Source organism: Aspergillus glaucus (assembly GCF_001890805.1).
Source record: "Aspergillus glaucus CBS 516.65 unplaced genomic scaffold ASPGLscaffold_11, whole genome shotgun sequence".
Taxonomy (NCBI): Eukaryota; Fungi; Ascomycota; class Eurotiomycetes; order Eurotiales; family Aspergillaceae; genus Aspergillus; species Aspergillus glaucus.
Window position 1 is genome coordinate 108,194 of NW_019170463.1, and position 25,447 is coordinate 133,640.

The window sequence follows — 25,447 nt, forward strand, 5'->3', positions numbered from 1 at the left end:
CAAACGATGCCATACAAGCAATACGGGCAAACAAGGGCTTAAGCCGCACCACACAAATGTGTATAAAGACCGTTCATCGCCTAGATAGATTTCCTTTTCTTCTTCTTCCCCAGATTCGATATTCTCGTCGATGGCTACAATAGTTTAGATATGAATATCATTCGTTTTATCTACTAGCTACCGAGCGCGTGACAGTTAACGACTTTAGTGTCTACCATCTTGATTCCTAAGGATTTGTGGATGGATGCTGACTGCATCGCGGGATGAAACTCTATTCATTCTGATTCTGAGCTAGGCTAGACCATCTACTTCAATTACAACTCCTACCCATCAACAGCCTTTGAAGCCCCGATGTTAGGGGATAAGAAGCTGCATGTAGCTGGGCCTTCCACTGCGAAGAGCGCTTTTCAGTTCAAAATAAGCATGTTCCGGGTGCCCCTTGATCCAGGTAGATCTGCAAGTGTCAGTCAAACCAGCCTTCAGCTTTCTCCGACTTGTCCATCAGTGGACAGGCCCCCAGGTAGGGTAGAACCCTCATCCGTTTGAAGCCCCGGAGCTAGGAGATAAGGGGAGAGGAGAAGCAACCTGTAATTGGGACATCCACTATGAAGAACGCACTTCATTCCAAATGAAGCATGCTACAAGCTCCAGAAGGATCTTGAAGTGTCAATCAAGCCGACCTTCTCCGCCGGGTCGATCAGTGGATTACCCCACCGGTGGCGTAGAATCCTCTATACTGACTTAAGACCGTGCAATGTCCGGCGCTTGTTGTATGCTACCCCTGTCCTACAGGGTATATGAAGCCTAGCCTCATTTGTTCACTAATATTATTGTGATTGAAGGGCTAAACAAACAGCCGGAGTTAGGAGATAACTCGGTCTCGCTTTCTTGCTGGGTACAGGGGTCAATTAAGTCGTGGTCGCACAAACAATTTTCCTAGATGGTCCTTATGGTCACGGTGACCCTATAAAACAGTTGTTTGAGCGCCTTGGTAGTCCCACGGTACGTTTCGTCTTTTATTTTGGTAGAGTTGGCGTACTGTAGTTACTCGGTCAGCTCCCGACTTTTTGATTTAGCCCTTTGATCGCCAAGAAGACTTCCTTTTCTCCTTTCCTTGACTCCCTCACTCCCTCACTCTCCTCTTGTCTCTCTTCCTCGTGTACTGGGGAATGTGTCGGACTACTGCCGAGGTGCTTTTTCGGTGTAATTATTGATTTTTTTTTCGGTCCCATATGCCGAACCTGACTTTGATTTGATTCTTCACTTCACGTCATTCTAAGCCCCTGCTGGTCGTTGAGAGAATAATGAGTGGCACGGGCATCAGTGTCCCAACCGCGAAAGATTCATCGACGACGATAGAAGAGAGCCACCATGTTTATCGCACATCAAAATCAAACAAAGACAGTCGAAATTTGGACATTGCTTTACGAAATGGACTAGCTGGAGGTGTTGCAGGCTGTGCTGTGAGCCTTACCACCTTAGCGACCAACGGTATATTGCTGATGTGAGAGTAATGCAGGCCAAAACTATTGTCGCCCCATTGGAGAGGGTCAGGATCCTCTTCCAAACCTCTCATTCTCATTTTGTGCAGTATTCGACCCACTGGAATGGTTTAATCAAGGCTGCCAGAGACATTCAAATGTCATATGGTATATCTGCGCTTTTCAAAGGTCACTCAGCAAGCTTGGTCCGCGTCTTCCCGTATGCTAGTATCAACTTTCTCGCATACGAACAGTTCCGAGCAGCAATCATCGTATCTTCTGAGAAAGAAACACCGTTGCGTCGATTTTTGTGCGGAAGTATGGCTGGTGCGGCCTCTACCTTTGTCACATATCCTCTTGAGTTGATCCGTACACGTCTTGCCTTTGAAACAGTACAAAAGAATCCCTCGTCCTGGCTTGGTGTTTCTCGGAAAATCTACTTTGAAGGGGCAGTCAGCGGGGGCTTGTCAAATTTTTATCGAGCAATTGCCCCGACTATGCTAGGCATACTTCCGTATGCTGGCACGTCATTCCTAACCCATGACCTAATTAGAGACTGGCTTCGCTTGCCTGCCCTTGCACCCTATACTCTAGAAGCACAATCTTCCACTCGACTGACTGCAGTTGCGCAGCTTTGTTGTGGAGCAGTTGCTGGCATAGTCGCTCAAACAGTTTCTTACCCAATTGATATCATTCGGCGACGAATACAAGTCGGAAGTGTGGTTGGTGCCCAATCAGGCATTGTGGAGACAGCCCAACGTATCTTTCTGGAGAGAGGAGTGAGGGGTTTTTATGTTGGGCTGACCATTGGCTATGTGAAAATGGCTCCCATGGTGGCGACAAGTTTCTATGTCTATGATCGGATGAAGCGATTTTTCGGCCTTATTGAGTAACCACGTTATTGTTTCTCTTTCTCTTGACTCCATTTATCGCTTCCCTCTATCATGGTTCACCTCTTCACAGCTTGGTGCCCATAGCCAAGTCTTCCTTGGGCCCATTCGCCCATTTCTCCTCATCGAAATCCGTTGCACAGTGGTTAGAACCTTCATTGGGTACATTTCACGGCTTATATGAGCAACCAGTTAGAATCGCGTTGGCCACAGTTTCAAACTACTCATATGCGTAGGCCTGGGGGTCATGGTTGAACAGCCAGTTGGGTTGAAGTTGAGCAAGAAGCTGCGGGTTGTTCTTCACTGCTTCCCAGTCTGTTTTATGCCAAACATCGCGTGTTTCAATGCCCATTTCTTGCCCAATATTGCACCATTCATATCTGAGGGCTCATGGTTAGCATGTATGAAAAATTCGAGTATCAGTATCATTTATAGATCAGGAGGGCGCCATTTTGCGAAATCCCTAGAGCATCGCCTGACTACTGTTAGAGAAGGACACTGCCTCATATTTCATAACAACCCACCTAGCCCACCTATTTCTGAGTTTTTCCCGAATACCACAACTTTGTGGCCTTTTCAATAACATTCTATGGCTGCTGCTATGCCGCCAAATCCACAGCCAACGATGAGAACGGTGATTCCTGAGCCTTCTGGAGCCACAGTACCATCGGCATCCGTTCCAGTTGTAGTCGCAATCGCCATGGATATATGATCGTAATGCGTAGATTTGTTGATTTAAGAATAACCCTAATATACCTGAAATACCATGCCAATCCCGACGAAAAGGGAGATCTTGGCCATGTACTGCAAGTTTCTCAGACGGCAAATCCACGAGGAGTCGGCGCTGTTGCACCCACATTGGGTTTGGAGTTCGGGATGGACGAACTGCTTCTGCAGCTTGGCAATGTGAAGGAAACAGTGGTTCGAAGCGTGAAACAGCGCGATGCCTAGTGGAAAGTAGACGCCCATGCCGAAGTACTGGATGTCATAGACAAGAACCATGTGCATGATTCCGCCGATCAGATAGGTTATCTGTCCAAGGATCCAATAGACATGAAGAAGAGTGATGGCAGGGAATGATAGCGATAGACCGCGGACCCTAAGGATAGGATTGTGACGATTGACCAAGCAGAAGATCATACCGGCGAGTAGGAGAGCCGTCCAGGTTGTGCAAAATGCAATGTAAAAGACCCAGACCCGATCCCAGTTGGGAGGGCTCGTTGGAAGGTTGTACACCGTGAGGTCGGCCATGGCGGCCATGTCTGTCATAATGGAGATAAAGAGGTGTAGGGTGAAAAGTCATGCGACGGCGAAAGATGGAGAGGATAGAGGGGGTGGAGGGGAAGATATTTACAGTCAGAGGAGAAACCGATTTAGACAATACATCATAGCAAATTCCAGATCGAGACTGCCGAGGCGAGATGGAGGCTCGATGTCACCAGGGTACCAATGATATTGAACAACCGAGGGATTAAGTTGCATTATTGAGTAGATCCAATTCGAACTACTGCCGAAAATCCAATACAGGCGGGAAGACGAGGAGGAATCCGATGGAAACGATGAAAAAGCTCCAGATCAGTCCCGCCGTACCTCCGTCAGTCAATCCTTGCCCAAGCAATCTATACGCTTCATCAGTTGAAATTATTCTGTCGCATCGCGATGAATAAGGGCATACGTCAAAACCACCTCCGATGTTGCGATCAGAGGGCAACCAAATCCAACTATAGAAATATATCGGAAATTTCGCTTCAATTTGCGTTATTCAAGCAATAAAACAGAGACTAATATCCATACCCGGAGGACCTGGTCCCTTCCCAGCGCACTCATATCCGCCTGGTCAGCCACCGTACCCCGATACTCTGCCTGCACATGGTTTTTCCCTTCATCGGTCCTACCACTAGAAGTGACGGGCGGGTGAGATCCCCCTCGAGACGGCGAGGATGACATTCTCATCGTCCACTGTCAGGCGCAATGGGCTGCGCTTTAGAGAGTGGTCAGTGGTCAGATGGGGGAGCAAGCATCGAGGGTGACGTACGAACAAGTATCATTGACTAAAGAGGGGAAAGAAGAAGAGTACGTACATCTGCGGGAAAACCAAGAATAAAAGGAACAGTAAGCCGACACATCAGCAAAATTATTTTCGCCCCGGCGAGCGCCGAGACAGCGCGGCGCTAAAGAATCGCCATTCTCGTCGTACAGGCGAGGGTTCTACAAAATCCAAGCACTGAATGATTGCCAACATCCTCAATCATGGTGATCTCCCCGATATCTCTTGCAACAGGCATTCTTCTCCTCGCCCTCCTGTACAGATATGTCGTATGGCCTTGCTTTTTCTCTCCACTCGCCAAGATCCCCAATGCACACTTCACCTCACCCATCTCATCCAAATGGATCGAACAAGGTGCTGACAACACCCAAGTCCGCACCATTCATGCCCTGCACCAGAAGCACGGCGCGGTGGTGCGCCTTGGGCCAAACGAGCTGAGCGTTAACTCCCTTCACGGTCTCCGAACAATCTACACCGGTGCTTTCGAGAAGGATGCCTTTTACCAGAAAGTGTTTGTCAACTTTCAGACCGATAACATGGTCGGCATGATACACAACCAGGCTCATGGGCAGCGGAAGCGCATGCTGAGCAGGATCTTTTCCAAGTCTTTTTTGCGGGAGTCGAAGGATCTGCGGGATATCTCGGCGATGGTGCTTTCGCAGCGGCTGTTTCCGATTCTGAGTCGGGTCGCGAAGACTGGGGAGGCGATTAATGTGCTCCCGCTGTTCCAGGCGGTTGGGATGGATTTTACGTCGTCGTTCTTGTTCGGGACGAGGAATAGTACAATGTATATTTTGAATCTTCCGGAGTGGCAACAATGGCTCGACGAATATGAGAAGTTCAAGTATATGAGTCGCGAGGAGCGGTACCTGGGGTTTATTGAGAGATGGTGCCTGTCGCTGTGTCGCAAGATGGAAGGGAATGATGCGCCGAATGATGTCAACGTCGACACGAATCCGGTGGTGTATGACCAACTGCGCGCTTCTCTGGAGAAAGAACAGAATAACCCTCGGTCTTTAGAGTTTGCCATTGCGTCGGAGCTGCTCGACCACCTGGTGGCAGGCCATGAAACATCGGGGATTACCTTCACCTATATGATGTGGGAGTTATCGCGGCATTCACAGCTGCAACATGAGCTGCGCCAAGAGCTGCTGACCCTGACACCGACGTTAGAATATCCATTCTATACCCGGAATGCCGAGGACTCTTTGCCAACCTTCCCGTCCCCATCGGCCATCGACTCCCTGCCACTGCTGGACGCGATCGTCCGAGAGACTTTGCGACTTCATCCTCCCGCTTCCCAGTCGCTTCTCCGAGTCACCCCGAGCACTGACGATGGTATCTCACTCAATGGCTATGGCGGCATTCCCGGTGGTGTCCGAGTGGGTTCCTCCGCATACAGTCTGCACCGCATCGAGGATGTCTACCCAAATGCCGAGGAATGGCTACCGAAACGATGGCTGCGGCCGGAAGAGAGTAAAATCCACGACATGCGGAGACTCTGGTTTCCGTTCGGGAGCGGAGGGAGGGTGTGTCTTGGGAGTAATTTCGCATTACAAGAAATCAAGCTAGTCATGGCAGTAGCTTACACGAATTTCACGACATCCATTATCGACGACGAGGGGATTGAGCAGGATCATGAGTTTATTTCCTTACCCAAGGGGCGGAAGTTAGTTCTCCAGTTTTCCCACTAGAACGAAGGAAAGTTCATTGCAGAGATAACACGAGAACTGAGCTATTGAATCTCCCAAGTGCATCATTATATTTTTAGGGAGCTGAGTTATTGCACCTTGGCCGTAGTGACTTGCGTAGGCCGGTTAATTCTTTGGCATGGCCATGCAAATAGCGACAATCAGGGAACCAAGTCCTGGTAGTAGTCCTTCTACCGACGAGGTATATCCTCCATAAAGTTCAATGCCTAGCCGTGGAATCCTCCATCTCATCATCAATCGCCTTCTTCATGATGGTTGAGAAGAACTCCAACCGGTGCTAGATATTTGGGAAGATGGGATCATTTTTTTTTAAGATGTTTTACAGATGATGGCAGTTCGGAAGGATTACAGGAAGTCGGACAGCGCGGTCCCATAGCATTACATCATTACGGTGTCTCAGGAACTAGGAATCCATCCCCAGAAGAGATGCCAGTGTTTACTCCGTATTCCGAATAAAAACGGGTGAAGGCACAACCAGCATTGATGCCACTAATATTCCTATGACTATGAGAAGCCATATGTTATGGGGTTCCTGTATGAACCCTCAGAACGATGGTTTAGCTAAGGCCGGCATGGAACAAAGGAGCGTCAACAAATAGCCAGATCTTCTTCATACGATCCCTGGAAACTAAAGATGTGACCAAGACCAGCAAGGAATGTCTACCAGCAAGGGATACCCCAACACATATATAGTTTGACCTGAAAGATTTGCGTTAAAACATCGAAAAAGAAGAGAAGAGTTCGGACAATGCGCTTGACTTATGCGCCTCTCCGATTTCCCCCACGCCCTCCACGCCCTCCACGCCCTCCGCGTCCTCCACCGCGATGTCCTCCACGCTTCTTCTCAACCCCACCACGGTCTCCTTGACCGGCTCCAGGACTTAGCATATCACGAGTCTTGCCCGTAGGAGGACCGCGCGGTCTATTAAATATGCTTCCACTCCAGTCCTGTCCGCTCCCATAATTGAATCCAGGAACGCCCTTCAGACCCATCTTGCCAACGACCTTCTTGTCCATTGGTGGAGGCCCAGGGCACGCCATGCCTTTAACGGCCATCTCATTTGCGAGTTGAACAAGACCGGGCTTGTCGAGGCGAAGCTGCCTCATCAGGCCCGATCCGGCAAAGAAGCCTAGGAAAGATGAGTAGGCACGTTGTTTCACCTCCTCATCAACGCCATACAGGGCCTGGGTGACGGCGTCGGCGCATGACGAAGCATCCGCGTTGATAGCGCCGGTTTGAGGGTGAGGTTTGATAGGCAGGTGGCGGTTGTTCCTCAAGAAGAAAGATTCGGCTTGTGTGAGGAGGATGATAGCGCGGCCGTCGTTGCCCGCGCGGGCTGTACGGCCGACACGATGAACGTACTGTTCGCCGTTCGATGGCAGACCGACCTGGATGATCAAGTCGACGTTAGGGAAATCCATGCCACGACCGATGACATCTGAAGCGAACATGATCCCGGACGCTGCCTCCTTGAATTGAGTGGTGGTTTTTGTGCGAGCGCTCTGGCTGAGCCTGGAATGCATCTCAAGCACTGTCAAAGAAGTTAAGCCCTGGGAAAACACTCGGGCGAAAAGGGCAACCATGTTTGCAGTAATACCGAAGACAATGATTTTAGAGTTGTCTTTGATTTCGAGCTTGAGAAGAGAGGCGAGTGTGGTGAAGGTGTCTGCCACGGACGGCATCAGCACGTGGTACTGGGGAACTCTCTCATGCGTCGGCGCTTCATTCTTCTCAATTGTCGAAATGCTAGTATAACCTGGCTTCAGCACAACACTGACCACATCCTTGACTTTGGGTGGAACAGTGGCTGAGAAGCACATTCCTTGCCAGCCAGCGCTCTTTGGAGGAATGAGCTGGAGGATTCGCTTCACGTCAGCTAGAAAGCCAGTCTCCAGCATCGTGTCGGCTTCGTCCAAAACCAGAGTTTGGATGTTAGACAGCTTCTCAGCCGTGGCTTCTTCAGATAGGTAGTCCTTTAGTCGTCCGGGGGTTGCTACAAGAATCGACGGCGCCCCCTTCATGAAGCGCGAATGGGCAGACGCGCGAGCCGTCCCACCAACTGCAATATGGCATTCAAGAGGCATTGCAAGTTGCGATGTGAGCTGATCACACGACTTCGCAATTTGCTGGGCGAGCTCTCGCGTGGGAGTAATGATCAAGATGGCGACCTGGCCTCTTGGTGCCGAATGGCCCTGGAGTAGGCAGTGCAATGAAGGTAGCAGAAAGGCAAGGGTCTTGCCAGTCCCGGTTTTGGCCTGGACGAGGCAGTCACTGCGCCAGTCGGGGAGTTCGGTCAAGACATTGTGCTGGACAGGCGTCATGAACTCGAACCCCATCACGTCGAGGGCTTTAAGGAGTTTGGGATGTAGCTTCTCAGCCATGGTAGTGAATGGAGCGCCATCGTTGATTCCTGGGCCTTGCATGGGTCGCTATTCAAGGGACGTGCAGGTATTTCTAGGTTGTTTGATGAAATTTAACACGTGGTAGCACTTGGTGAATTAGTGTTGTTGACAGCAAGATGTTATATCATTGATATAATCGCTACTCTCTAAGCAAAGCAGAAAAATATAGCCTGATGGAAGTCAGTAGAATTAGTCTCCTCTTTGTTGAACCAATCTACAAAGAACGTCTACAACAAAGCAGAGATTTGTAAAAAGAATTGTGTCTCATGTGCTGACTAATCCAGGCCTTTCGTTAGTTAACTAGTTAACTAACATCCATTTATCCACGCTCATCCATCCATCCGTCTTACTTCAGGATAAGTTCGAAAAAGAATTTATTCTCTTAATAAATCATATCACTGATAATTTTATCGAATGAAATACCTATTTTGACTGCGAAATATCTTGAATCGCGGAGACCTTAATGCTTCTATGCAAGTTATCCGCTGACTGTATATTTTGCCGAAGCACCTGCTGTATCAGTACAATATTGAACACTTTGATGGTCACAGCAGGTGTCGTTGCGCGGAAAGATCAAGTCCAGCTCCACGAACCCCGAAGTGGTGGACGCCCAAGTGAAGGCTTGCGATAAGGCCAGAAGCAGCCAACCCCGACGGAGGAAGTCCATGCTAATGGGTAGTGAGGCAATTGCAAGAGAGATAAGTCGATGGGGGCCGGTAAGACGGCGAAAGTGATTTTTAATATTTTGATAAGGGGCCCCTGGCTGGGCGTGGCTGAACCCTTGAAATGATTAATTACCCTCAAAGACAAGAGAGCGAAGCTGTCAACTACTATGCTCGGAAGGATGTCATAGGCACTATTCGGAGTGAATAGAGGAAGAACTCTGATTCTAGATATCTTCTATCGTACGGCCTTTTTATCAACAATCTGGCGGCCGTCAGCGGGAGGGTCTTGTTGCTGGGAGGAGACTTATACGTTCCACCCCCCTGACAGGCTTCGGTCAAGAACGTCCGGGTATGGCCATATCCCAAATTGACAATGCCTGGTTGGTGCGCACCAACAAGCTCCGTGATCTCCAGGTTGAGATGGTCGACAATTCCCTGAACAACCAATTCGTAGGTAAGTTCTTCTTCCGGATGCATGAAGAGGAGATAACGCAGTATCGGGGCATGTTCATGAATGATGGCCGTTATGAACAACTTAAATACAGTGGTCAGCCTATCATCGTTTTCCATCCAATCTAGCTTGGCTCCTAGCTGGATGTTATGGGCTTGGTATATTTGTTGAAGCTGTGGGAGGTCGCCGGCCCAGTAAGCTTGTAGCATTTGCTTCTTGTTGACCAGGAGTTGCTCTTCATTTCCATACAGAAACTTGAATGCAGATGTATCCATGATATCTGACACCAGAGGTGATTTTGGTGCTTTTCTTTACGAGAGAGGAGAGAGGGAGGAGGAAGAAAGGATAATGATAATAACAATGAGAATCTACTGGTAGACTACCCAAATTGATCAAACATGCCATGCCACTGTCAAGCGTGTATGCCCTGTGACACCATGAAGGATTCTCTGAATCCACCTAGAATGGCCCCCAAATGCCAGAAGGTCAAGAGCAAGAGCGCCTTGGAAGTGTCTTGCAAACTGCTTGGGATAACATATAAGAGAACAAAATGACCACGAGAAGTCAGTGGCTCAAGAATTGGGGATCAGGAAGTTGATAATCCAGACTGCACGAGGCTATTACGAATAAGGATTTCAATTAACTGAAAAGGGGCAGTACATTGATAGCCATTGACTGTAATATGAATGAGTGCTTAGCCTACAGTATCTCCTATGTCGGCTTCACTAATCAGGCTGACTATTAATCCGTCTTGACTTTCATCAGAATGTAAGATTCCCAGGAAGGAGAATTGCAGATTACTTAGGTACAGGAATCCAGTCTGCTTTGTGAGAATTTCTACAGGTTCAAAAGGCTTGGTGTAAGTGTTGCGCTGTCTGACAACTTAAACTCCTCGCTTCAAGCGACAACAACAACCACGCTGGTCAACAGGCACTCGCCACGATGGTCACGCTTATGCATCTCCGACGGCGCCCATTTGCTACGTTATTGAGAGTACTCTCGCTATCAATTTCACCGGTTCAATGCCTTCTGACCAGGATGTGTTCTTTTTCCTTTATTCAATGGTTGATTTCCTCCAAGTTTCCTACTAATAGTTGCTTTCTGTCTTTCTTCTTTCAGCAGCATCGTCTTCTGTAAGAGGTTACTGTCCGTCCCATACCTAAGTTTGGCGGCATGCTCCCAAGGCAGTTCATTGTTGCTTCTCGTCGTCATGTATCGATAGATGTAAGACATAAAAATCAAGCGTCCTTCTTGTGCTTCCTCACATACCACGTCAACTTTCCAAACCAGTCATCCGCATCGTCAAACGGCAACTGATCGTACTGTTCAGCCATTCGAACCACTCTCGAAGAAACAGGATCAGTACTGTACGGGCTACCCTAAGTCAGCTATATGCTCTTAAACAAGCTGAATCGGTTAATACTTACAAAATCCAAGTGACATCCCCATCATCCATAGTTTTCTGCTCCCATTCTCTTTTCACTGGCTCCTCGACGGTGTTCCATAGCATTGCCGCAGGGTACTGGAGATCGGCGATGACCTGACGAACGGGCACGTTTGGATGGATGGAAACGACCAGCGTTTTGTCGTCAACTTCTAGGAATCCCTTCGGGTCGTCGAGCGAGGTGATTCCAATGGTCTTGAGGAACTCGTTGCCGACGCCCTTATTGACCGGGTCTTGAGTGTAGCACTTGACTTTCCGTCCACCGTTTCGCTGTTTGAGGATTTCCGCGATAGTCAGAAGTGCCATATGCTGCGTGAGCGCGTTCGTAGCCGACGGTCCAATGCCATCCGCAGATCTCACGTCAAGATATGCAACTGGGCCAAGAGCAAACCCAACGATCTTTGTGATAGCAGCCACCTGGCCCGGAGTGAATCCTTCAAACTGCTGTGTAAAGTGCTTGCAGGTCTTGGATTGCTTCCAGGCTCCCCGCTGGCGCTCAAATGCGGCTCTAACTTTCTCGACGGTGATATCATTGTATTTGTACTGGGACCCGTATGTAATCATCATGGTGCGCGTTCCCCATGAGACTCTATCTTCATCTGGATGCAAATTCGTCAGGGTCTCGATGCCGTTGTACTTTATACGGACCGTATCCCTTCGTTTCTTTTAGTATCTATTCCATTTCATTTGATATCATTGGGGGTACATACGCGCTGTCCGCACACCAATCTGGAATCTCAAGATCGTAGATGTGCTCTTTGTTAAGGTAGTCTCTGATCATAACCTTCTTTTCGCCCTTTTCGAGATGATGGTCGAGGTCTTCGAGCACGGCACGGGTGAAGAGCGGTTTCCCCTCACTGTAGAGTTTGAGGGTCTTTTGCAGGTCATTATCGGGGCTCGTCTCGTCTGGGGACGTCATTCTGTAGTAGATGCGATTTGTTCCAGAAGCTAAAGCAAAACGGACTTGCAGAAGGAGATGAAGAGGGCCAGGAACGAAGGCGATGAGAAAAGCAAAAAGGAAGGGGGAAACCTGGTAAGCGCCTGTATCTGCGAGCTATGAGTTCTTAAATGATAAAAGATTAGCCGCTGTCTCTACGGATAGCCGCTGGGATGTGATCCTCCAGGATGGATGATTTCATTCGTGCTGGTGGCTGAGGCGGTGCTTGGGGGCTTTCCGCCAGGGAGTGAATGCCTGTTTGCCGGTCCTATTGGAGCTTAGGATGCTGGGATGAATGAAAGTGTTTCCAGCAATTTTGGTGGGATATCAGAGTATGAGCCCTGTGTAGCCAATAGGCTGTAACGATAATAATAAGTTGATTATGGCCTATTAGACGAAACTTATATCGGTCTTGTTGCGACCTCCTATATACAAGCACCTCTAAAATAGCCTACAGTACAATGGCAAACATGGTAAATGATGCATCGATAGGCCATGAAGGTCTCTTGGCCGTTGTCGACAGAAAGCGCACCATACAGCCCGGATGGCGTTTTCAGTTTTGAAGTCATACAAGTTAAGAAGTCGTCTACTGTTAACTGGTTGATTGAAAGCAGATACTCTATACCAAATACACACAATTCCGTCTTCAACGTGTCTTCAGAATGGAATGACTAGCTACAAGAGATGATAACACGCAGCTACTATCCCGCTGGATACGCCGGAAGAGAAGTTCTCTCCCACACTCGATCGATGATTGCTGACATAGCTCAAGTGTTCATGTCCTTCCTCACATACCAAGCCGGCTTACCAAACATATTATCCACATAGTCGAGCAGCAATTGCTCGTACTCCTTCACCATGTCGAGAACCCTCGAAGAGACTGGATCCGTGCCGTAGGATCTACTCCATCGGTATTAGTATCAACTGCACGACAATGCAACGAATGGCGAAAACTCACTCATCCTGTGGCTCCTTCTCAACGGACTTCCAGAGAATAACCGCGGGCTTCTCGAGATCGGCAATAACCTGCCGGATTGGTTGGTCGGGACTAGCCGAGATGAATGTCTCAGCATCGACCTCAAGGAAGCCTTTTGGATCGCGCAATGGGTTGATGCCAATTGATTCCAGAAACTTGTCTCCAACGCCATTGTTTGCTGGATCCTGTGCGTAGCACTTGACTTTATTCCCATTCTGCTCTTCCAAGGTCTTCGCCATGGCCAGCATGGCCGCATGTTGCATAAGCGCGCTTTTAGCTGCTACTCCAGTGCCAAATGCAGATTCCAGGTGAAGATACGCAACTCCACGAAGGGCAAACCCATCAATCTGACTGATAGCTGCCCGACTGCTTTGGGATAAGTTTCTTGAGCAGCTGCATAAGGACTCGACAAGTTTCGGTTTGCAGCCAGGCAGCTTGTTGGTGTTCGAACGCAGCCCCCAATTTCCCCGATGGTCGCCTGCGTGTCAAATTCGGGGTAGTATGCGGTGACGATATCCACAAAACGAGAGATCAACAACAAGATTCGGACTTTCTCACGGTTATAGTTCTCTAATATGCATCATATGTGTTTTGCGTTGCACAGAGATGGAATGTTTACCGAAGTTGATTCCGTGCCTCGAGACATGTCGCCAGGGGAGATAACTATGAAGACCACGCATTCTTCCAACTCCCGAGACCATGCTTTCCAGGACTACGCGACAACCCATTGTGCCCATCTTCGGCAGCTGGAAGCGAGTAGTTATTATCGAATTATCAAGTACAAGCTTTCTGGATTGAATATCGCTGTCCAGCATAAAGTGGATTCGTGCCTTTGTTCCTGTCAAGAAGAGGATAATGGTCGTACCAATGGCTACACCATAGAAAACGGTTCATTGCTGCGGGTATTACAACATGGCGCCCCGGGAAAATTACTGGATGGTTCTCACATTACAGATACAAGAACCCGGGAGATCGAAAACCACAAAAGCTGGACTTTCTCACAACCCTGGTTCTCTAGCACCTTTAACATTTGCTTCGCGCAGCATGATGAGGGTTTGTTCACCAAAGTTGATCCTGTTCCTCGAAGCATGAAGAAAGAGGTCAAGGAATGGCAAGTCAAGAATAGGAGAAAGCTTCGAGGTGTTGCGGAAACCCTGAAGCTTATCATCGGAGAAGTCTATTTGGCTGCGATGAGGCATCAGTCGACTAGGGTTGCACTTATTAAGCAAACAGGCGAGAAGAAGAAGCAAATCAACTTATATCGTCTTCGGGAGGACTATGGCAGCAGCGTTCTACCACTGGCAGCGAGAGAGCGCTTGGAGTCAGCGTCGAACTAGCCTGAGCAGCAATAACTACGAGGTTTCTGTCAGGTTAGACTTGAGTGGTTTTCCGTTTAGTGGATGGACAGATTGGGCCATAGAAATCTTGAATGCAGCATGATTCCAATTTATATTGGTCAGTAGTGATACTTTAAACTGGTGTTGCAATGTCCTCTTCCTTGCTTTGACTCGATTTATTGTTTAGTAACAAGCTGCATAAGACGAATTGAGTTACTTTTTCCGTGCTACCAAAACTCCGCTATAAGGTTAAGTACATAGTGAGGTCATCCAACAAACAAAGCATGAGTATACGAATTCGGATTTGTTCATGTTGTGAGGGGAAATCCGAGTGGCGATGTAACCTGCTGACATTCTCTTCTTTCCACTCTGTATTTTGTCTCTCTACTTTGCTTGACTATGTACACGCATTATAGTTGTCAATCGGAGATTGCGGTATAGATCTAGATCTAGAAACCAATCCGAAAGCGACAATGTCTATCGATCCTGTCGATCCGAGTCCGCTCGAGAAAGACACAACCGATAAAGAAAAGGAACAGTTCGCACCGCGAAAGTCCCTCCCGACCAGCGAGACCAACCAACCATCGGCATACCATGCAGAAGACCCCGAGCACGCCGATAAAGAAACGAAAGAAAGCCATCAAGGTGGAAAGCGTGAACTCCTCGAAGATGACTGTTACGATAAGCTTGGGTTCTGTTTCCCTTGGTACAAGAAGTGGGGTATTCTGTCCGTCATCTTTGCCGTGCAGATGTCGATGAATTTCAACACCGGTGTATACGCGAATGCTGTCCCGGGGTTAACAGAAGAATTTGGGATAAGTGACCAGGCGGCGCGGGTAGGGCAGATGATCTTTCTTGTAGCGTATGCATTCGGCTGTGAACTTTGGGCACCGTGGAGTGAGGAATTCGGTCGGTGGCCGATCATGCAGCTTAGTCTTTTGCTCGTGAATATCTGGCAGATTCCTTGCGCGGTGGCTCCAAACTTTGGGACTATTGTGGTGTGTCGGTTCCTGGGCGGGATCAGCTCAGCAGGAGGGTCGGTTACGCTTGGAATGACGGCTGACATGTGGGAGGCGAATGATCAAGGTTATGCCGTTGCGTATGTGGTTTTATCATCCGTCGGGGGCTCAACAATTGGTCCCTTTTTTGGGGGGTTCATCGGCGAATATCTTTCCTGGCACTGGGTGTTCTGGGTGCAACTGATATTCGGCGGGATCACGCAAGCCCTGCACTTCTTCATCCCTGAAACACGAGCAACAATTCTGATCGACCGAGAAGCTCGACGTCGCCGCAAGAATGGAGAGGATGTATGGGGTCCGAACGAACTCAAAGAACCACGGTTGGAAGCAAAGGACGTACTACGAATTTGGCGCCGACCATTTGAAATGTTCCTGCGCGAGCCAATCGTTCTCTTCCTATCCCTCTTATCTGGCTTTTCGGATGCTTTGATATTCGTCTTTACCGAATCGTTCACTCTCGTGTTCACGCAATGGGGCTTCAGCACCCTGGCCGTAGGAATGTCCTTTGGCTCCATTCTAATCGGCTATCTCATTGCCTACTTCATGTTCCTCCCAGATATCTGGCGCCAGCAGCATATTCGACAATTAGAAGGGTCCGGCTCTCGACTTGCCGAACGTCGCCTTTTATTGCTACTCTTCATCTGTCCGCTTGAGCCCATCGGCCTCTTAGGATTCGCCTGGACAACCATGGGCCCCGAATATACCCCCTGGATCGCCCCATGCATCTTCGCCTGCCTAATCGCCATGGCCAATTACGCCATCTACATGGCCACAATCGACTACATGGTCGCCGCCTACGGTCCGTATTCAGCCTCTGCAACTGGCGGAAATGGCTTCGCGCGGGACTTCCTGGCCGGAATCGCTACTATGTACTCAACGCCTATGTATGAGAATATCGGGGGTAAGCTTCATCTCCAATGGGCGAGTACTTTGCTTGGGTGTATTGGGGTGTTGGTTATGATTCCGATTTACGTCTTTTACTGGAAGGGGCCGGCGATTAGGGCACGGAGCAAGTTCGCTCAGACGCTTGAGGCGGATCGGCAGCAGCATCCGGGTCGTCGGGGTAGTTACCATAAAGGGTATTAGAAGCAGGTGGTATGTAAATTTAATTTCAACTTTAGAATGGAATAGGACGCATTGTGTATATGCGAAATAGCCGATCTTCACTGCCCATCTCAATTGGCCGTTGGATGCCTGAAACCGATGCTTTGCCTAGTTAACTATTGCCTGTTGTCAAATCGGCGCCGTGCGCTTTTATAAAAAAAAAAAAAAAACAACAAGCAAAAAAAAAAAAAAAAAAAAAAAAAAAATCATCCAGCGGCCTAATTTAGTATAACTAATTCTCTTCCGAATTCTTCATCCGATTCCAGGCAGCCTTCGATCGTTGGTGCCTGTGCACATTCCCTAAATCGACCAAATGTCTCGTCTTTTTCTCTTCTCTTCGATTTTCCGAACACGCTTGTTGATCCTTTGTTCAAAGTGTCTGAAATCGACTATTCTATCTTGTCACTTGCAGTATGTCCGAGCCCTATGTTAACGTACCACAGGCTAACTGAATATCCCAGAAACCATTCCGTCATTCACGCAGCCAACATGAAAGTTTCCCAAGGATACTTCAAGGGTGCCATGAATACTGCAGTTGAGCCACGGGCAAATACATATCAGAATTCCTTCGCGCTGCATGTCCACTTTGAGGAGCATAATACAAACGCTGACCAAGATGAGAGTAGCTTCCACGCGCTGGCACGACTGCTGGGCGTTCGCAAACAAGAATCCTATATCATTCCTGGTGCCGATTCGTTCCCTTCCAAGAGTCTGCGAGCAAGGGTGGAGAAGTTTCTAAGACGACCTCTGGCCTCAGGAAGCACTGTGGTTCTTTTGCATTACTCCGGTCACGGGTATCTTAGTGACGAGAAGCTCAATTTGATAAAGCTCCTCCGGGATGGGAGTTGAATTGAATAAATCTCTGTACAGCTTTGTTCCAGATCATTACATTACTGAGGATTGCTGTCTTGATTTTGTTGTTATCTTTGACTGTGGCATTAGCTTTCCACCGGTTGCAGTGCGGCGTCGGGGGCCTCGTCGTGTTGAATTTCTCTCGGCAGGATGGGATAGAGACTCGTCCAGTTCATTGACTTCCAAGATACTTGAAGAGGTCCGAAGACGCACCAAACTTGGTGACCCGTCCGTGGAGATGGCTGAGTTGATCGAGGAACTTAAAAGGGACATCACACCAAAAGAACCCCAGCTACACAGGCATTTCTGGTATTGGTTCTGTTGTTCTTTCCCTCTCGCGGTTAGCTATCAACACGGTACGCTGGAAATTACAACCAGAGTACATGACTACCTTTTCAGTTCGTCTTGCAGAGACACTTTCAGATAAAGAAGTTGAGGAGCTTGTCGACTGGCTCTCTTCAGACCCAAAATTTCGCTCTGCTGGACTTCGTTTGGAAGCCATTAAGAAGACTGTCACTATGGTCCTCATCTTTGAAATCAGTCGCTTATGCTTCATGCGGATTTGTGGCCACCCAGGGATTCAGGAGATTTGTACTGTAAGAATGAACGAGTCGACTACTCATGGGCCCTTTACCGCAGGTTAGGCATCACAAGAAAAATATCCTCACTATAATTCCCTTTGTCTAGTATTAGTTGCTTCGTTACTTAGCAGTCTGATCTACCCTCCGCCGCAATGCCGCAATATGCTCTGGTCCAGCCCGACAACAACCTCCCAGAATAGCTCCCTCCCAGTCCCCTGGCTTAACCTTCTTCATAGCATCCCAATAAACCTCGTCCCATGGCCGTCCATTCTCTTCCGTCCTCTTCTGCACCCATTCCTTCGTAGCTGGGTCATACTCCTCTCCTTGAGTTCCGTCAGGATACAGCACCAACCACGGCCGTCCAGATGTCGTCTGCCATTCATCCACAAACTGGCCCTGCTCGATCAACTTCCGTAGTTCATCCAGCATGATATCGACAATAGAACCCAGATTCCCAACACGGGTGCAATTCACCCCGATACCCCACGGACGAGGTAGGGAGCCAGAGTCACCCAGCGCAGCACGCACCCATCGTCGGACATCATCCTCGTCGACCTCCTCTGTCGGAAACACGCCGCAAATCCACCACGGCTTTCGTCCCTTGGCCCCTCGGAGTGTGTCTTGAACAGTTCCCCGTATCGCTTTGGCCTCATCAGCCCTCCTAACCGTTTCGAACGCCACATACTCGACCCCATCCCACGCCACGTCGTCCTCCGCAAACACCCTCAACCGCTCCCCGTGCCATTTCCTCAACGCATTCTCACTATCAATCTCCTCTGGATACAGACCCGAATACTCCGCTGCGACAGGCGACATAGTCGCCCCATACGGACCTAGCGATAACGCAAGACGAGCCGGCTTGTCAGGAAGTGCCGCGAACGCGTCGCGCGCGAGCGGGATCGCAGAGCGCATATACCGCGCCGCATCATCGCGCGTAAATTTCGGATCCGTACGCGTGAAGCCTTCGAAGCTGGTTTGGTAGGTTGCTGTGAGGAGGATGTCGGTTCCTGCGGTCAGGAAGGAGCGGTGCACGGCGGTTAAAGTCGGGGGGGCAGAGAGGAGGAGATGCGAGGACCAGAGGGGTGTTGAGGAGGTGAATGTGATGCTATGAGGAGAGGATCCGAGGGTTGTCCCTAGGCCTCCGTCGAGGAGGAGGATTGGAAGCATTTCGATTGATCAATTATCGCAATTATCGCTATGAACGGAGTAAACGGACAGAGGAGGTGGACGTTGCCCCTCATCTTATCAACAACTCTTATCAGTCTCCACTAGGGCTCGACTCGAATAGCTTCAATATTTCCCAAAACAGAAACTAGCAACCCGACCACCGCAATCCCATAAACACTGTCTGCTCCAACGGCGTGTCATAATACTTGTCGATGATCTCAAACCCAAATCGTCGATACAGTTTCTGCGCTGCCACCATCTCCGGCAGTGTATCGAGTCGCATCCCCTCGTATCCGAGCTCCTTTGCTTGCTGGATTATCGCTGCGACTAGTTTTTCTCCGGTACCAGTTCCTCGTGCTTGGGGGCTTACGTAGAGACGTTTCATTTCACACCAAATGGGTGTGTTGTAGCGGAGGGCGACGCAGCCGATTAAGCGGTTGGCATTGGCATTGGCATCGTTGTTATTTGAATCGGCGCCGGTAACTTCGGCGAGTAATAGAGTGCCGCCTTGTGAGGAGGCATATTTTCCAGGAAACGAAGCGACTTCTTTTTGGAAGTTCTGAAAGGTGAGGTCGACGCCGAGAGATTCGGCATATGCGGCAAAGAGCGCGAGAACCTGCGAATTCTCTTCGGGAAATCGAGCGTGTCTGATTGTAACTGGCATTTTTATGCAGGTGGTCTAGATGATTGTTTATTCTACAAGCAACGGGTGTTAATAGTTAGACGTACAAGCTTATGACTCATCCTCAATCCCACTCTTCGTCCACCAGAAATCGCATTCTCTCCGACTCCATTCATCCCCGGCCATTGTCGCCGCAACGCCTTTGCCCTCGCCTCCAGCGCGTTCATCATTTCCCTCGCCGAAGATCATGATTCTCTTTCCTGATTTTTTCGATGCATCGTATGCCTCCCATACCGGCCGATGTGCGTATCCCCCGCCAATCGCATTCGGATCACCCCGGACTATAAACGAGGTGAAGTATGCATGCAGCATCCCAGCGACTTCTTCTTGAGATTCGGATATCTCACGAACCTCCGAGTTAAACGTCTCGTATGCCATTTGGTCGCCGTGGTTGGCGCCGCCCTGGACTGTTTTGTTCAGTGCCCAGCGGTAAAGGAATATCGGTTCCTCCTGGCCAGTTGAGGCGAGCGTTGCTGTTTGTCTAACTGGACATGCGTATGCGTAGTGTCCGTATGCGGCTTCGACGCGTTTATACTGCGCTCCGACGGAGATATTCCTTGTCTCGGCGTAGATGGAGGAAATGTCGAGTGCTGGATCGGGGTATAGTCTGTTGATTGTTTGGATGTCTTTCTCAGTGTACGCGGGGAGGAGAGCTTGGAAAAAGAATGTGAATTCTGCAGACGTTTCCATCGACGCTGGGACGTAATATGTCCCTTCATTGGTGTTGAAGCCGGTCAGGATAGGCATGCGGTTCCACTTCCCAGAGTGCCAGGCATCGATGGGTCGTTGTTTGATGAGATCATCGTCGATAACGGGCTGGAAGGCCCAGCGGACACTGGGATTGTATCGGTCGAAGATGGTGAATGAGGCGTTGGTTATGGCTTCTGACGGTTGACTGCGAAGGCAGGTCATTATCTCCGAGGCAGGACGGTCCGCGCATCCGGCTTCTTGGACGAATTCGTCGAATTGTTGCTCGTGTAGACGTGCATTGTAGGGATGTACGGCACGCGAGGTGACTGATCCAGATTCGATAATTGCGCGGTGGAAAAGTCCTTGTGTGTCGAGGTTCATGATATGATGCGCGATCTACAACTGTCAGAAATGAAATATGCCTAGACGAAAGACATACCGAATGCGCTCCAGCGGACAGTCCAAACAGCGTCACTTGCGATGGATCACCACCGAATGCCTCGATGTTTTCTTGCACCCATTGAAACAGCAGTATTTGGTCATGAAGTCCGAGGTTCAACACGCCTTCGTCGGCAGTAACGGTTGACGGGAGGAAACCAAGGGCACCGACACTGTCATGGTCAATTGGAGCCGAATTTATCGCAATATCCCACTTACCGATAGTTGAAGCTAACTCCCACAAAAGGCTCCCCGGACCACCCCACCATCGAAGCCGTATTGTGCATCGATGCTTTGGCTGTTAGCAGCTACTCGCATGAAGCCAAAGGAGACTCACAAGTTCCCCGATTGTAGGCACCACCGTGCACGTAGATGGCGACAGGGAGTTTCTTCCCGTTTGTTTCATGAGGTCGGAATACGTTGACGGTGAGGCAGTCCTCGCTGGAGCGACTATCGCCGCCGAATTTCAGTAGTTGCTTTCCAGGGCATCTAATCAATTAGCACTGTCATTTCCATCGACGAGATTGATTCTCACCTCGCACCGAGCTGACTCGCATCCAAAACATCGTCTGACCTCCCAACTGCGACTGGAGGACGAAATCGTCTCTCTCCCACTGGAGGAAGAGCATACGGAATACCGCGAAAAGCATCAACCGGATTCTTAAGCGTATCCCGCAAAGTCACACCAACCACCGTTCCCTGCTTAACAGTAACTCTCGGCCTCGAGATAACAAAGTCTCGCAGCGGCTCCGGAATCCATGGCGAAGCCGCAATCTGGAATTGCGCAATAAGCCCCGACGACACAGAATAACCATCTGTCTTCTGCACACCTAGTAGGAGAATAACCGGCAACACTGCCAGCAGCAACATCTTGAACGAGAACATGACGGTTGCAGCACAATTGAAAAACAAGAACTCGGGCATCGCCCGCATTATCACTGTCGCCAAGGACCGGACCTGCTGCTGGCGTGCTTCTCCTCTTTCTCCACTCTGGCGTTATCTTGATAGATTAGATGCTCGGTTTCTCCGCATCTTATCTCGGAGTGCAGAAATACGGCCGATGCGCTTGATATCTTGGATGGTGATAGTATAGCCCTTTTCAGAAATGTTTCTGCTATCAAGCCAAGGTATTATCTTCTTGCTAAGGCATGGATGGCGATAACGTCGGGGCTATATACAGCATCCGTCCGCCATGTCCACCGCATCTTCTTCATAGCAGTGTGCTAAAATGGCCACCGAAATGATGGCCAGTGAAACGAAAGACCAGAAGAGCTATGCCCTATCGACAGTCACTTCCAAGCATGATGATGTCGAAGAGGGCCAGATCACCTCCACGCTCGATGAGGCAGAGCTGTTCCTTCACGAACATGGCATCACCCACGCACAACTACAGGAAATGCTAAGCGACAAGACGAGATCAAAAAATCTCCGACGACGCATCGATTGTATCCTCCTACCGCTGCTGTGTGGAACGTATGTGTTGCAGTACGTTGATAAACAGGTATTTATTCTCACTCTGGGGATGAAAATGGGGTTAATGAAACAGGCTCTCTCATACAGCGCGGTGTTCGATCTCTTCGACAATGCGAATATCACCAGTGATCAGTATAGCTGGCTGACCAGTATTTTCTACTTCGGTATGTTTATTTCTCAGGGGTGAAAGGCGAGACGCTGACGATCCAGGTTACCTTTTCTGGGAGTATCCGGCTAGTTACATCGCCCAGCGTTTACCAGTTGGAACTGTTATTTCTACATTTGTGTAAGTCCTTTTACCTTCGTACCCTATCCTACAGATACTGACTGCGCAGTCTCTGCTGGGGCTCCATCCTCATGATCACAGCCAGCTCCCACAGCTTCACCGGACTAGGAATCTGCCGCTTCCTCCTCGGATGCTTCGAAGCCCCCATCACACCGTGTTTCATGATGATCGTCGGCATGTGGTATCTACGACAAGAACAGCCCTTCCGAGCAGGATGTTTTTACTGCTGCAACGGCGTTGGTGCAATGGCATGTCTTTTACTCCTGTCAGACCTACCCAGACTAATAGAACTAGGTCGGAGGTTTGATTACATACGGCATCGGCCAAATCGATAGCTTCCCTGTTTGGAAAGCCGTGTTTATGATTTGTGGTGGCGCGACGGTTATCTGGGGTGTTGTGTTGATGGTTTTTCTTCCAAATAGTATTCTCTCGTCGAAGAGGTTTACTGTCGAAGAAAAGATCTTGCTTATTGGGAGGGGAAAGCAGAATCAAACGGTATGTTTCATCTTGAACGAAGAAAAGGCAAACTCTGACAAATTAGGGTATCCTAAACCGCTCGATTAAATGGTACCAAATCCGCGAGGCACTTGTCGACCCGCAAGTCTGGATCCTTTTCCTCTTCACCTTGCTGAACGAGACCATCAATGGAGGTTTTGCCAACGTACGTTACTCCAACCTACCAACAACAACAGAGTTGACAAGTGACAAAGTTCGGAAAACTCATCATCAAAGGCCTCGTTGACAACTCCCTCCTAACAACGGCCCTAGGTATCCCCCAAGGAGCCTTCCAAGTCTTCTTCATCCTCTCAGGCTCGTACCTCGCAACACGATTCAAGAATATCCGCACAATCATTATGGCCATCTATCTCATCCCCACCGTCCTCGGAATAAGTCTCCTCTGGAAGTTTCCACGAAGTGAAAACCAATACGGCGTGCTTTTCGGCTACTATATTGTACACCACCCCCCCCCCCTCTCCCACCCTCCTACCATGCCAGAACACTAACAATACTAGACGGGATCATTTGTCTCCTCCCTCGTCCTCGCCCTCCAAATGCCCTCAAGCAACATGGGCGGCTACACCAAGCGCGTCACCTCAACCGCCCTCGTCTTCCTCGCCTACTGTATCGGGAACATCATCGGTCCGCACGCGTTTCTGTCAGACGAAGCTCCCGTGTATCCGACAGCATGTAAACTGGGTCTGGCTTGTGCGGTGACGCAGATTGCGTGTGCGTTGGGGTTAAGGGTGTTGCTGGTTTCGCGGAATCGAGTTAGGGAGCACGGGATAAGTGTTGAGGGGTTGGGGGAGGAGGTTTTGGCTGATTTGACGGATTTTGAAGTGAGTTTTGCCGCTGTGATTGTGCTTGGGTTGATGGCTTTGCTAATGACGGTGTAGAATCCGAGGTTTCGATATGTTTATTGAGTTGGTTGGATGCTGGAATATGTATAACTTGTTGTGTATCGGTTTGCGAGGGCTAAGGTATTCTTCGGGTATGGTAAATAGGTATGAGTAATGGCAGTTTCTTGTATATGACATGGTGGAAGAACTTAACTATAGACATGGCATTCTATACTTGCCAGTCGTTCTTTCCCAGACGAACCTTATCTGATTATAATTATAGCGACTGCCTATCAGAAGCATTCTACTATTGTTCCCTCGAATGACAATCATCGACGCCGTGTCTCTTCTTGGTCACGAGCAGATTCCAAATGCCGAGTCTAGAACAGACTATATGCAGCCCTCAGACCCTGCATAGACAAAGCATCTAGACCTCCCTGCTCGCGACATTGAGCCTCATGTATGCGTGGTGTACAGGATGCAATGCATAATCTCCACCCACAAAACCAAACCCCTCATTCGAGACCCATCGTACAGAACATACTACGTTCTAGACTCATTCTGCATACCGCAGTATCCATCTTATCATAAGCACCAATGACATTCGAATGTGTACTAACAAGGCTAACAGGGCTGTGCGCGAGTCTAGACCGTTCAACGTGGTCTGGACGTTTGGATTGACATTTGAGATGTTTGAGATGTATATAAGGCTGTTTTCAACAAAGTTATCTTTCAAATTCAATTCAATATTATTATTGTATATTGCTGAGCAGGTTGCATCAATATCGCCTTCAACCACCGCCAAAATGCTCGTCCTCCACATCGACGACCTGTAACCCCCCCTCCCCCCAAAAGTCAGCCCAACCCAAGAGAAAACCAATGCTAACAAACAACAGCAAAGTAATGCACAAACTCCTCGCCAAACTCCTCTCCAAACACAATATAACCCACATCCCCGTGCACAACCCCCGCGATGCCCTAGCCTACCTCTCCAACCCGCACAATCCGCGTCCGAATTTCATTTTTCTCAAGGTATCTATCCCTCCCTCCCCACATGCATATATAGCGAAAGTAAATGCTGAGAAGAAGGAAAGATACAAGTCCCCGTGATGTCTCCGCAGGAATTCATCCGTATCCTGCGTACGCAGCCGCCATTTGTGAATGATCCGGTTCTACGTGCGGCACCGGTGATAGGTATGGATGCGTCCAGGGTCCGGGCGAGTCGCGAGAAGTTTATTCGCGAGTGGGGGGTTGATGATGTAGTTCCGCGGCCGATGAAGGCCAAGGTGTTGCGGGATGTGTTGTTGTATTGGTCAAGGAGGGAGATGGTTCCGAATCAGGATGGTGGTTCAGGGTTTGGGGTTCGGCCGGTTTGGGGGCCGTTTCCTTTACGGGGGTATACGGGGCCGAGGTCGTTGCTTTAGTTTGGAAGGATTGGATTTGTATTCAGATGCCAATGAACATGTACAATGAAT

At 49.2% G+C, this 25,447-nt stretch overlaps 15 protein-coding genes across 15 annotated transcripts; 6 read left to right on the forward strand and 9 right to left on the reverse strand.

The window, feature by feature from the left end:
* Positions 1-1,155: 1,155 nt before the first annotated feature.
* Positions 1,156-2,831, forward strand: ASPGLDRAFT_47408 (uncharacterized protein). The gene is made up of 2 exons (XM_022546671.1): positions 1,156-1,463; positions 1,520-2,831. Exons 1-2 carry the CDS (start codon positions 1,305-1,307, stop codon positions 2,372-2,374), a joined length of 1,014 nt encoding a protein of 337 aa, XP_022400431.1. The 5' UTR covers positions 1,156-1,304; the 3' UTR covers positions 2,375-2,831.
* On the reverse strand, positions 2,497-3,036 carry ASPGLDRAFT_338194 (uncharacterized protein). The gene is made up of 2 exons (XM_022544364.1): positions 2,905-3,036; positions 2,497-2,751 (listed from the first exon to the last, which is right to left on the reverse strand). Exons 1-2 carry the CDS (start codon positions 2,955-2,957, stop codon positions 2,592-2,594), a joined length of 213 nt encoding a protein of 70 aa, XP_022400432.1. The 5' UTR covers positions 2,958-3,036; the 3' UTR covers positions 2,497-2,591.
* An 82-nt stretch (positions 3,037-3,118) lies between these two features.
* ASPGLDRAFT_35760 (uncharacterized protein) lies at positions 3,119-3,640 on the reverse strand (the record flags this gene model as incomplete). Its single annotated transcript, XM_022544600.1, has 1 exon — positions 3,119-3,640. The coding sequence occupies one exon, from the start codon at positions 3,638-3,640 to the stop codon at positions 3,119-3,121; it is 522 nt and encodes a 173-aa protein (XP_022400433.1).
* Positions 3,641-3,931: 291 nt separating this feature from the next.
* On the reverse strand, positions 3,932-4,428 carry ASPGLDRAFT_47410 (uncharacterized protein). Its single transcript, XM_022546672.1, has 4 exons — positions 4,407-4,428; positions 4,166-4,352; positions 4,047-4,092; positions 3,932-3,990 (listed from the first exon to the last, which is right to left on the reverse strand). Exons 2-3 carry the CDS (start codon positions 4,316-4,318, stop codon positions 4,072-4,074), a joined length of 174 nt encoding a protein of 57 aa, XP_022400434.1. The 5' UTR covers positions 4,319-4,352; positions 4,407-4,428; the 3' UTR covers positions 3,932-3,990; positions 4,047-4,071.
* Positions 4,429-4,621: 193 nt separating this feature from the next.
* On the forward strand, positions 4,622-6,112 carry ASPGLDRAFT_25946 (cytochrome P450; the record flags this gene model as incomplete). Its single annotated transcript, XM_022543521.1, has 1 exon — positions 4,622-6,112. One exon carries the CDS (start codon positions 4,622-4,624, stop codon positions 6,110-6,112), a length of 1,491 nt encoding a protein of 496 aa, XP_022400435.1.
* A 478-nt stretch (positions 6,113-6,590) lies between these two features.
* On the reverse strand, positions 6,591-8,749 carry ASPGLDRAFT_47413 (DEAD/DEAH box helicase). Its single transcript, XM_022546673.1, has one exon. It carries the CDS (start codon positions 8,510-8,512, stop codon positions 6,890-6,892), a length of 1,623 nt encoding a protein of 540 aa, XP_022400436.1. The 5' UTR covers positions 8,513-8,749; the 3' UTR covers positions 6,591-6,889.
* Positions 8,750-10,722: 1,973 nt separating this feature from the next.
* ASPGLDRAFT_82456 (SRR1 family protein) lies at positions 10,723-12,012 on the reverse strand (the record flags this gene model as incomplete). Its single annotated transcript, XM_022550165.1, has 3 exons — positions 10,723-11,023; positions 11,077-11,748; positions 11,804-12,012. The coding sequence occupies 3 exons, from the start codon at positions 12,010-12,012 to the stop codon at positions 10,888-10,890; spliced, it is 1,017 nt and encodes a 338-aa protein (XP_022400437.1). The 3' UTR covers positions 10,723-10,887.
* A 785-nt stretch (positions 12,013-12,797) lies between these two features.
* Positions 12,798-13,254, reverse strand: ASPGLDRAFT_35764 (uncharacterized protein; the record flags this gene model as incomplete). Its single annotated transcript, XM_022544601.1, has 2 exons — positions 12,798-12,930; positions 12,989-13,254. 2 exons carry the CDS (start codon positions 13,252-13,254, stop codon positions 12,798-12,800), a joined length of 399 nt encoding a protein of 132 aa, XP_022400438.1.
* Positions 13,255-14,725: 1,471 nt separating this feature from the next.
* ASPGLDRAFT_47414 (uncharacterized protein) lies at positions 14,726-16,545 on the forward strand. Its single transcript, XM_022546674.1, has one exon. The coding sequence runs from the start codon at positions 14,817-14,819 to the stop codon at positions 16,446-16,448; it is 1,632 nt and encodes a 543-aa protein (XP_022400439.1). The 5' UTR covers positions 14,726-14,816; the 3' UTR covers positions 16,449-16,545.
* A 410-nt stretch (positions 16,546-16,955) lies between these two features.
* ASPGLDRAFT_35766 (uncharacterized protein) lies at positions 16,956-17,315 on the forward strand (the record flags this gene model as incomplete). The annotated part of the gene is made up of 1 exon (XM_022544602.1): positions 16,956-17,315. The coding sequence occupies one exon, from the start codon at positions 16,956-16,958 to the stop codon at positions 17,313-17,315; it is 360 nt and encodes a 119-aa protein (XP_022400440.1).
* Positions 17,316-17,946: 631 nt separating this feature from the next.
* Positions 17,947-19,172, reverse strand: ASPGLDRAFT_338275 (homocysteine S-methyltransferase family protein). Its single transcript, XM_022544365.1, has one exon. The coding sequence runs from the start codon at positions 19,064-19,066 to the stop codon at positions 18,020-18,022; it is 1,047 nt and encodes a 348-aa protein (XP_022400441.1). The 5' UTR covers positions 19,067-19,172; the 3' UTR covers positions 17,947-18,019.
* A 39-nt stretch (positions 19,173-19,211) lies between these two features.
* ASPGLDRAFT_35768 (GNAT family N-acetyltransferase) lies at positions 19,212-19,730 on the reverse strand (the record flags this gene model as incomplete). The annotated part of the gene is made up of 1 exon (XM_022544603.1): positions 19,212-19,730. One exon carries the CDS (start codon positions 19,728-19,730, stop codon positions 19,212-19,214), a length of 519 nt encoding a protein of 172 aa, XP_022400442.1.
* Positions 19,731-19,799: 69 nt separating this feature from the next.
* On the reverse strand, positions 19,800-21,761 carry ASPGLDRAFT_126948 (putative extracellular lipase; the record flags this gene model as incomplete). The annotated part of the gene is made up of 5 exons (XM_022540690.1): positions 19,800-20,834; positions 20,878-21,049; positions 21,096-21,168; positions 21,214-21,365; positions 21,412-21,761. 5 exons carry the CDS (start codon positions 21,759-21,761, stop codon positions 19,800-19,802), a joined length of 1,782 nt encoding a protein of 593 aa, XP_022400443.1.
* Positions 21,762-22,065: 304 nt separating this feature from the next.
* On the forward strand, positions 22,066-24,264 carry ASPGLDRAFT_171911 (putative MFS transporter). Its single transcript, XM_022542753.1, has 9 exons — positions 22,066-22,377; positions 22,423-22,513; positions 22,560-22,635; positions 22,685-22,883; positions 22,930-23,130; positions 23,177-23,296; positions 23,346-23,588; positions 23,649-23,972; positions 24,030-24,264. Exons 1-9 carry the CDS (start codon positions 22,105-22,107, stop codon positions 24,054-24,056), a joined length of 1,554 nt encoding a protein of 517 aa, XP_022400444.1. The 5' UTR covers positions 22,066-22,104; the 3' UTR covers positions 24,057-24,264.
* Positions 24,265-24,778: 514 nt separating this feature from the next.
* Positions 24,779-25,396, forward strand: ASPGLDRAFT_35771 (response regulator; the record flags this gene model as incomplete). Its single annotated transcript, XM_022544604.1, has 3 exons — positions 24,779-24,804; positions 24,869-25,004; positions 25,067-25,396. The coding sequence occupies 3 exons, from the start codon at positions 24,779-24,781 to the stop codon at positions 25,394-25,396; spliced, it is 492 nt and encodes a 163-aa protein (XP_022400445.1).
* Between the last annotated feature and the right edge of the window lie 51 nt (positions 25,397-25,447).

Excerpts from the sequence above, each read along its gene's own strand:
- ASPGLDRAFT_171911 (XM_022542753.1), top strand. The coding sequence starts at position 22,105 with ATGGCCACCGAAATGATGGCCAGTGAAACGAAAGACCAGAAGAGCTAT. Across the intron at positions 22,378-22,422 it reads TGCAGTACGTTGATAAACAG|GCTCTCTCATACAGCGCGGT; the intron begins GTATTTATTCTC and ends TTAATGAAACAG. Across the intron at positions 23,131-23,176 it reads GGGGAAAGCAGAATCAAACG|GGTATCCTAAACCGCTCGAT; the intron begins GTATGTTTCATC and ends CTGACAAATTAG.
- ASPGLDRAFT_338275 (XM_022544365.1), bottom strand. The coding sequence starts at position 19,066 with ATGCTTCCAATCCTCCTCCTCGACGGAGGCCTAGGGACAACCCTCGGA.
- ASPGLDRAFT_47408 (XM_022546671.1), top strand. The coding sequence starts at position 1,305 with ATGAGTGGCACGGGCATCAGTGTCCCAACCGCGAAAGATTCATCGACG. Across the intron at positions 1,464-1,519 it reads GAGGTGTTGCAGGCTGTGCT|GCCAAAACTATTGTCGCCCC; the intron begins GTGAGCCTTACC and ends AGAGTAATGCAG.
- ASPGLDRAFT_47414 (XM_022546674.1), top strand. The coding sequence starts at position 14,817 with ATGTCTATCGATCCTGTCGATCCGAGTCCGCTCGAGAAAGACACAACC.
- ASPGLDRAFT_47410 (XM_022546672.1), bottom strand. The coding sequence starts at position 4,318 with ATGTCATCCTCGCCGTCTCGAGGGGGATCTCACCCGCCCGTCACTTCT. Across the intron at positions 4,093-4,165 it reads GAAGGGACCAGGTCCTCCGG|TTGGATTTGGTTGCCCTCTG; the intron begins GTATGGATATTA and ends ATATTTCTATAG.
- ASPGLDRAFT_47413 (XM_022546673.1), bottom strand. The coding sequence starts at position 8,512 with ATGGCTGAGAAGCTACATCCCAAACTCCTTAAAGCCCTCGACGTGATG.
- ASPGLDRAFT_338194 (XM_022544364.1), bottom strand. The coding sequence starts at position 2,957 with ATGTTATTGAAAAGGCCACAAAGTTGTGGTATTCGGGAAAAACTCAGA. Across the intron at positions 2,752-2,904 it reads CGGGAAAAACTCAGAAATAG|ATATGAATGGTGCAATATTG; the intron begins GTGGGCTAGGTG and ends ATGAGCCCTCAG.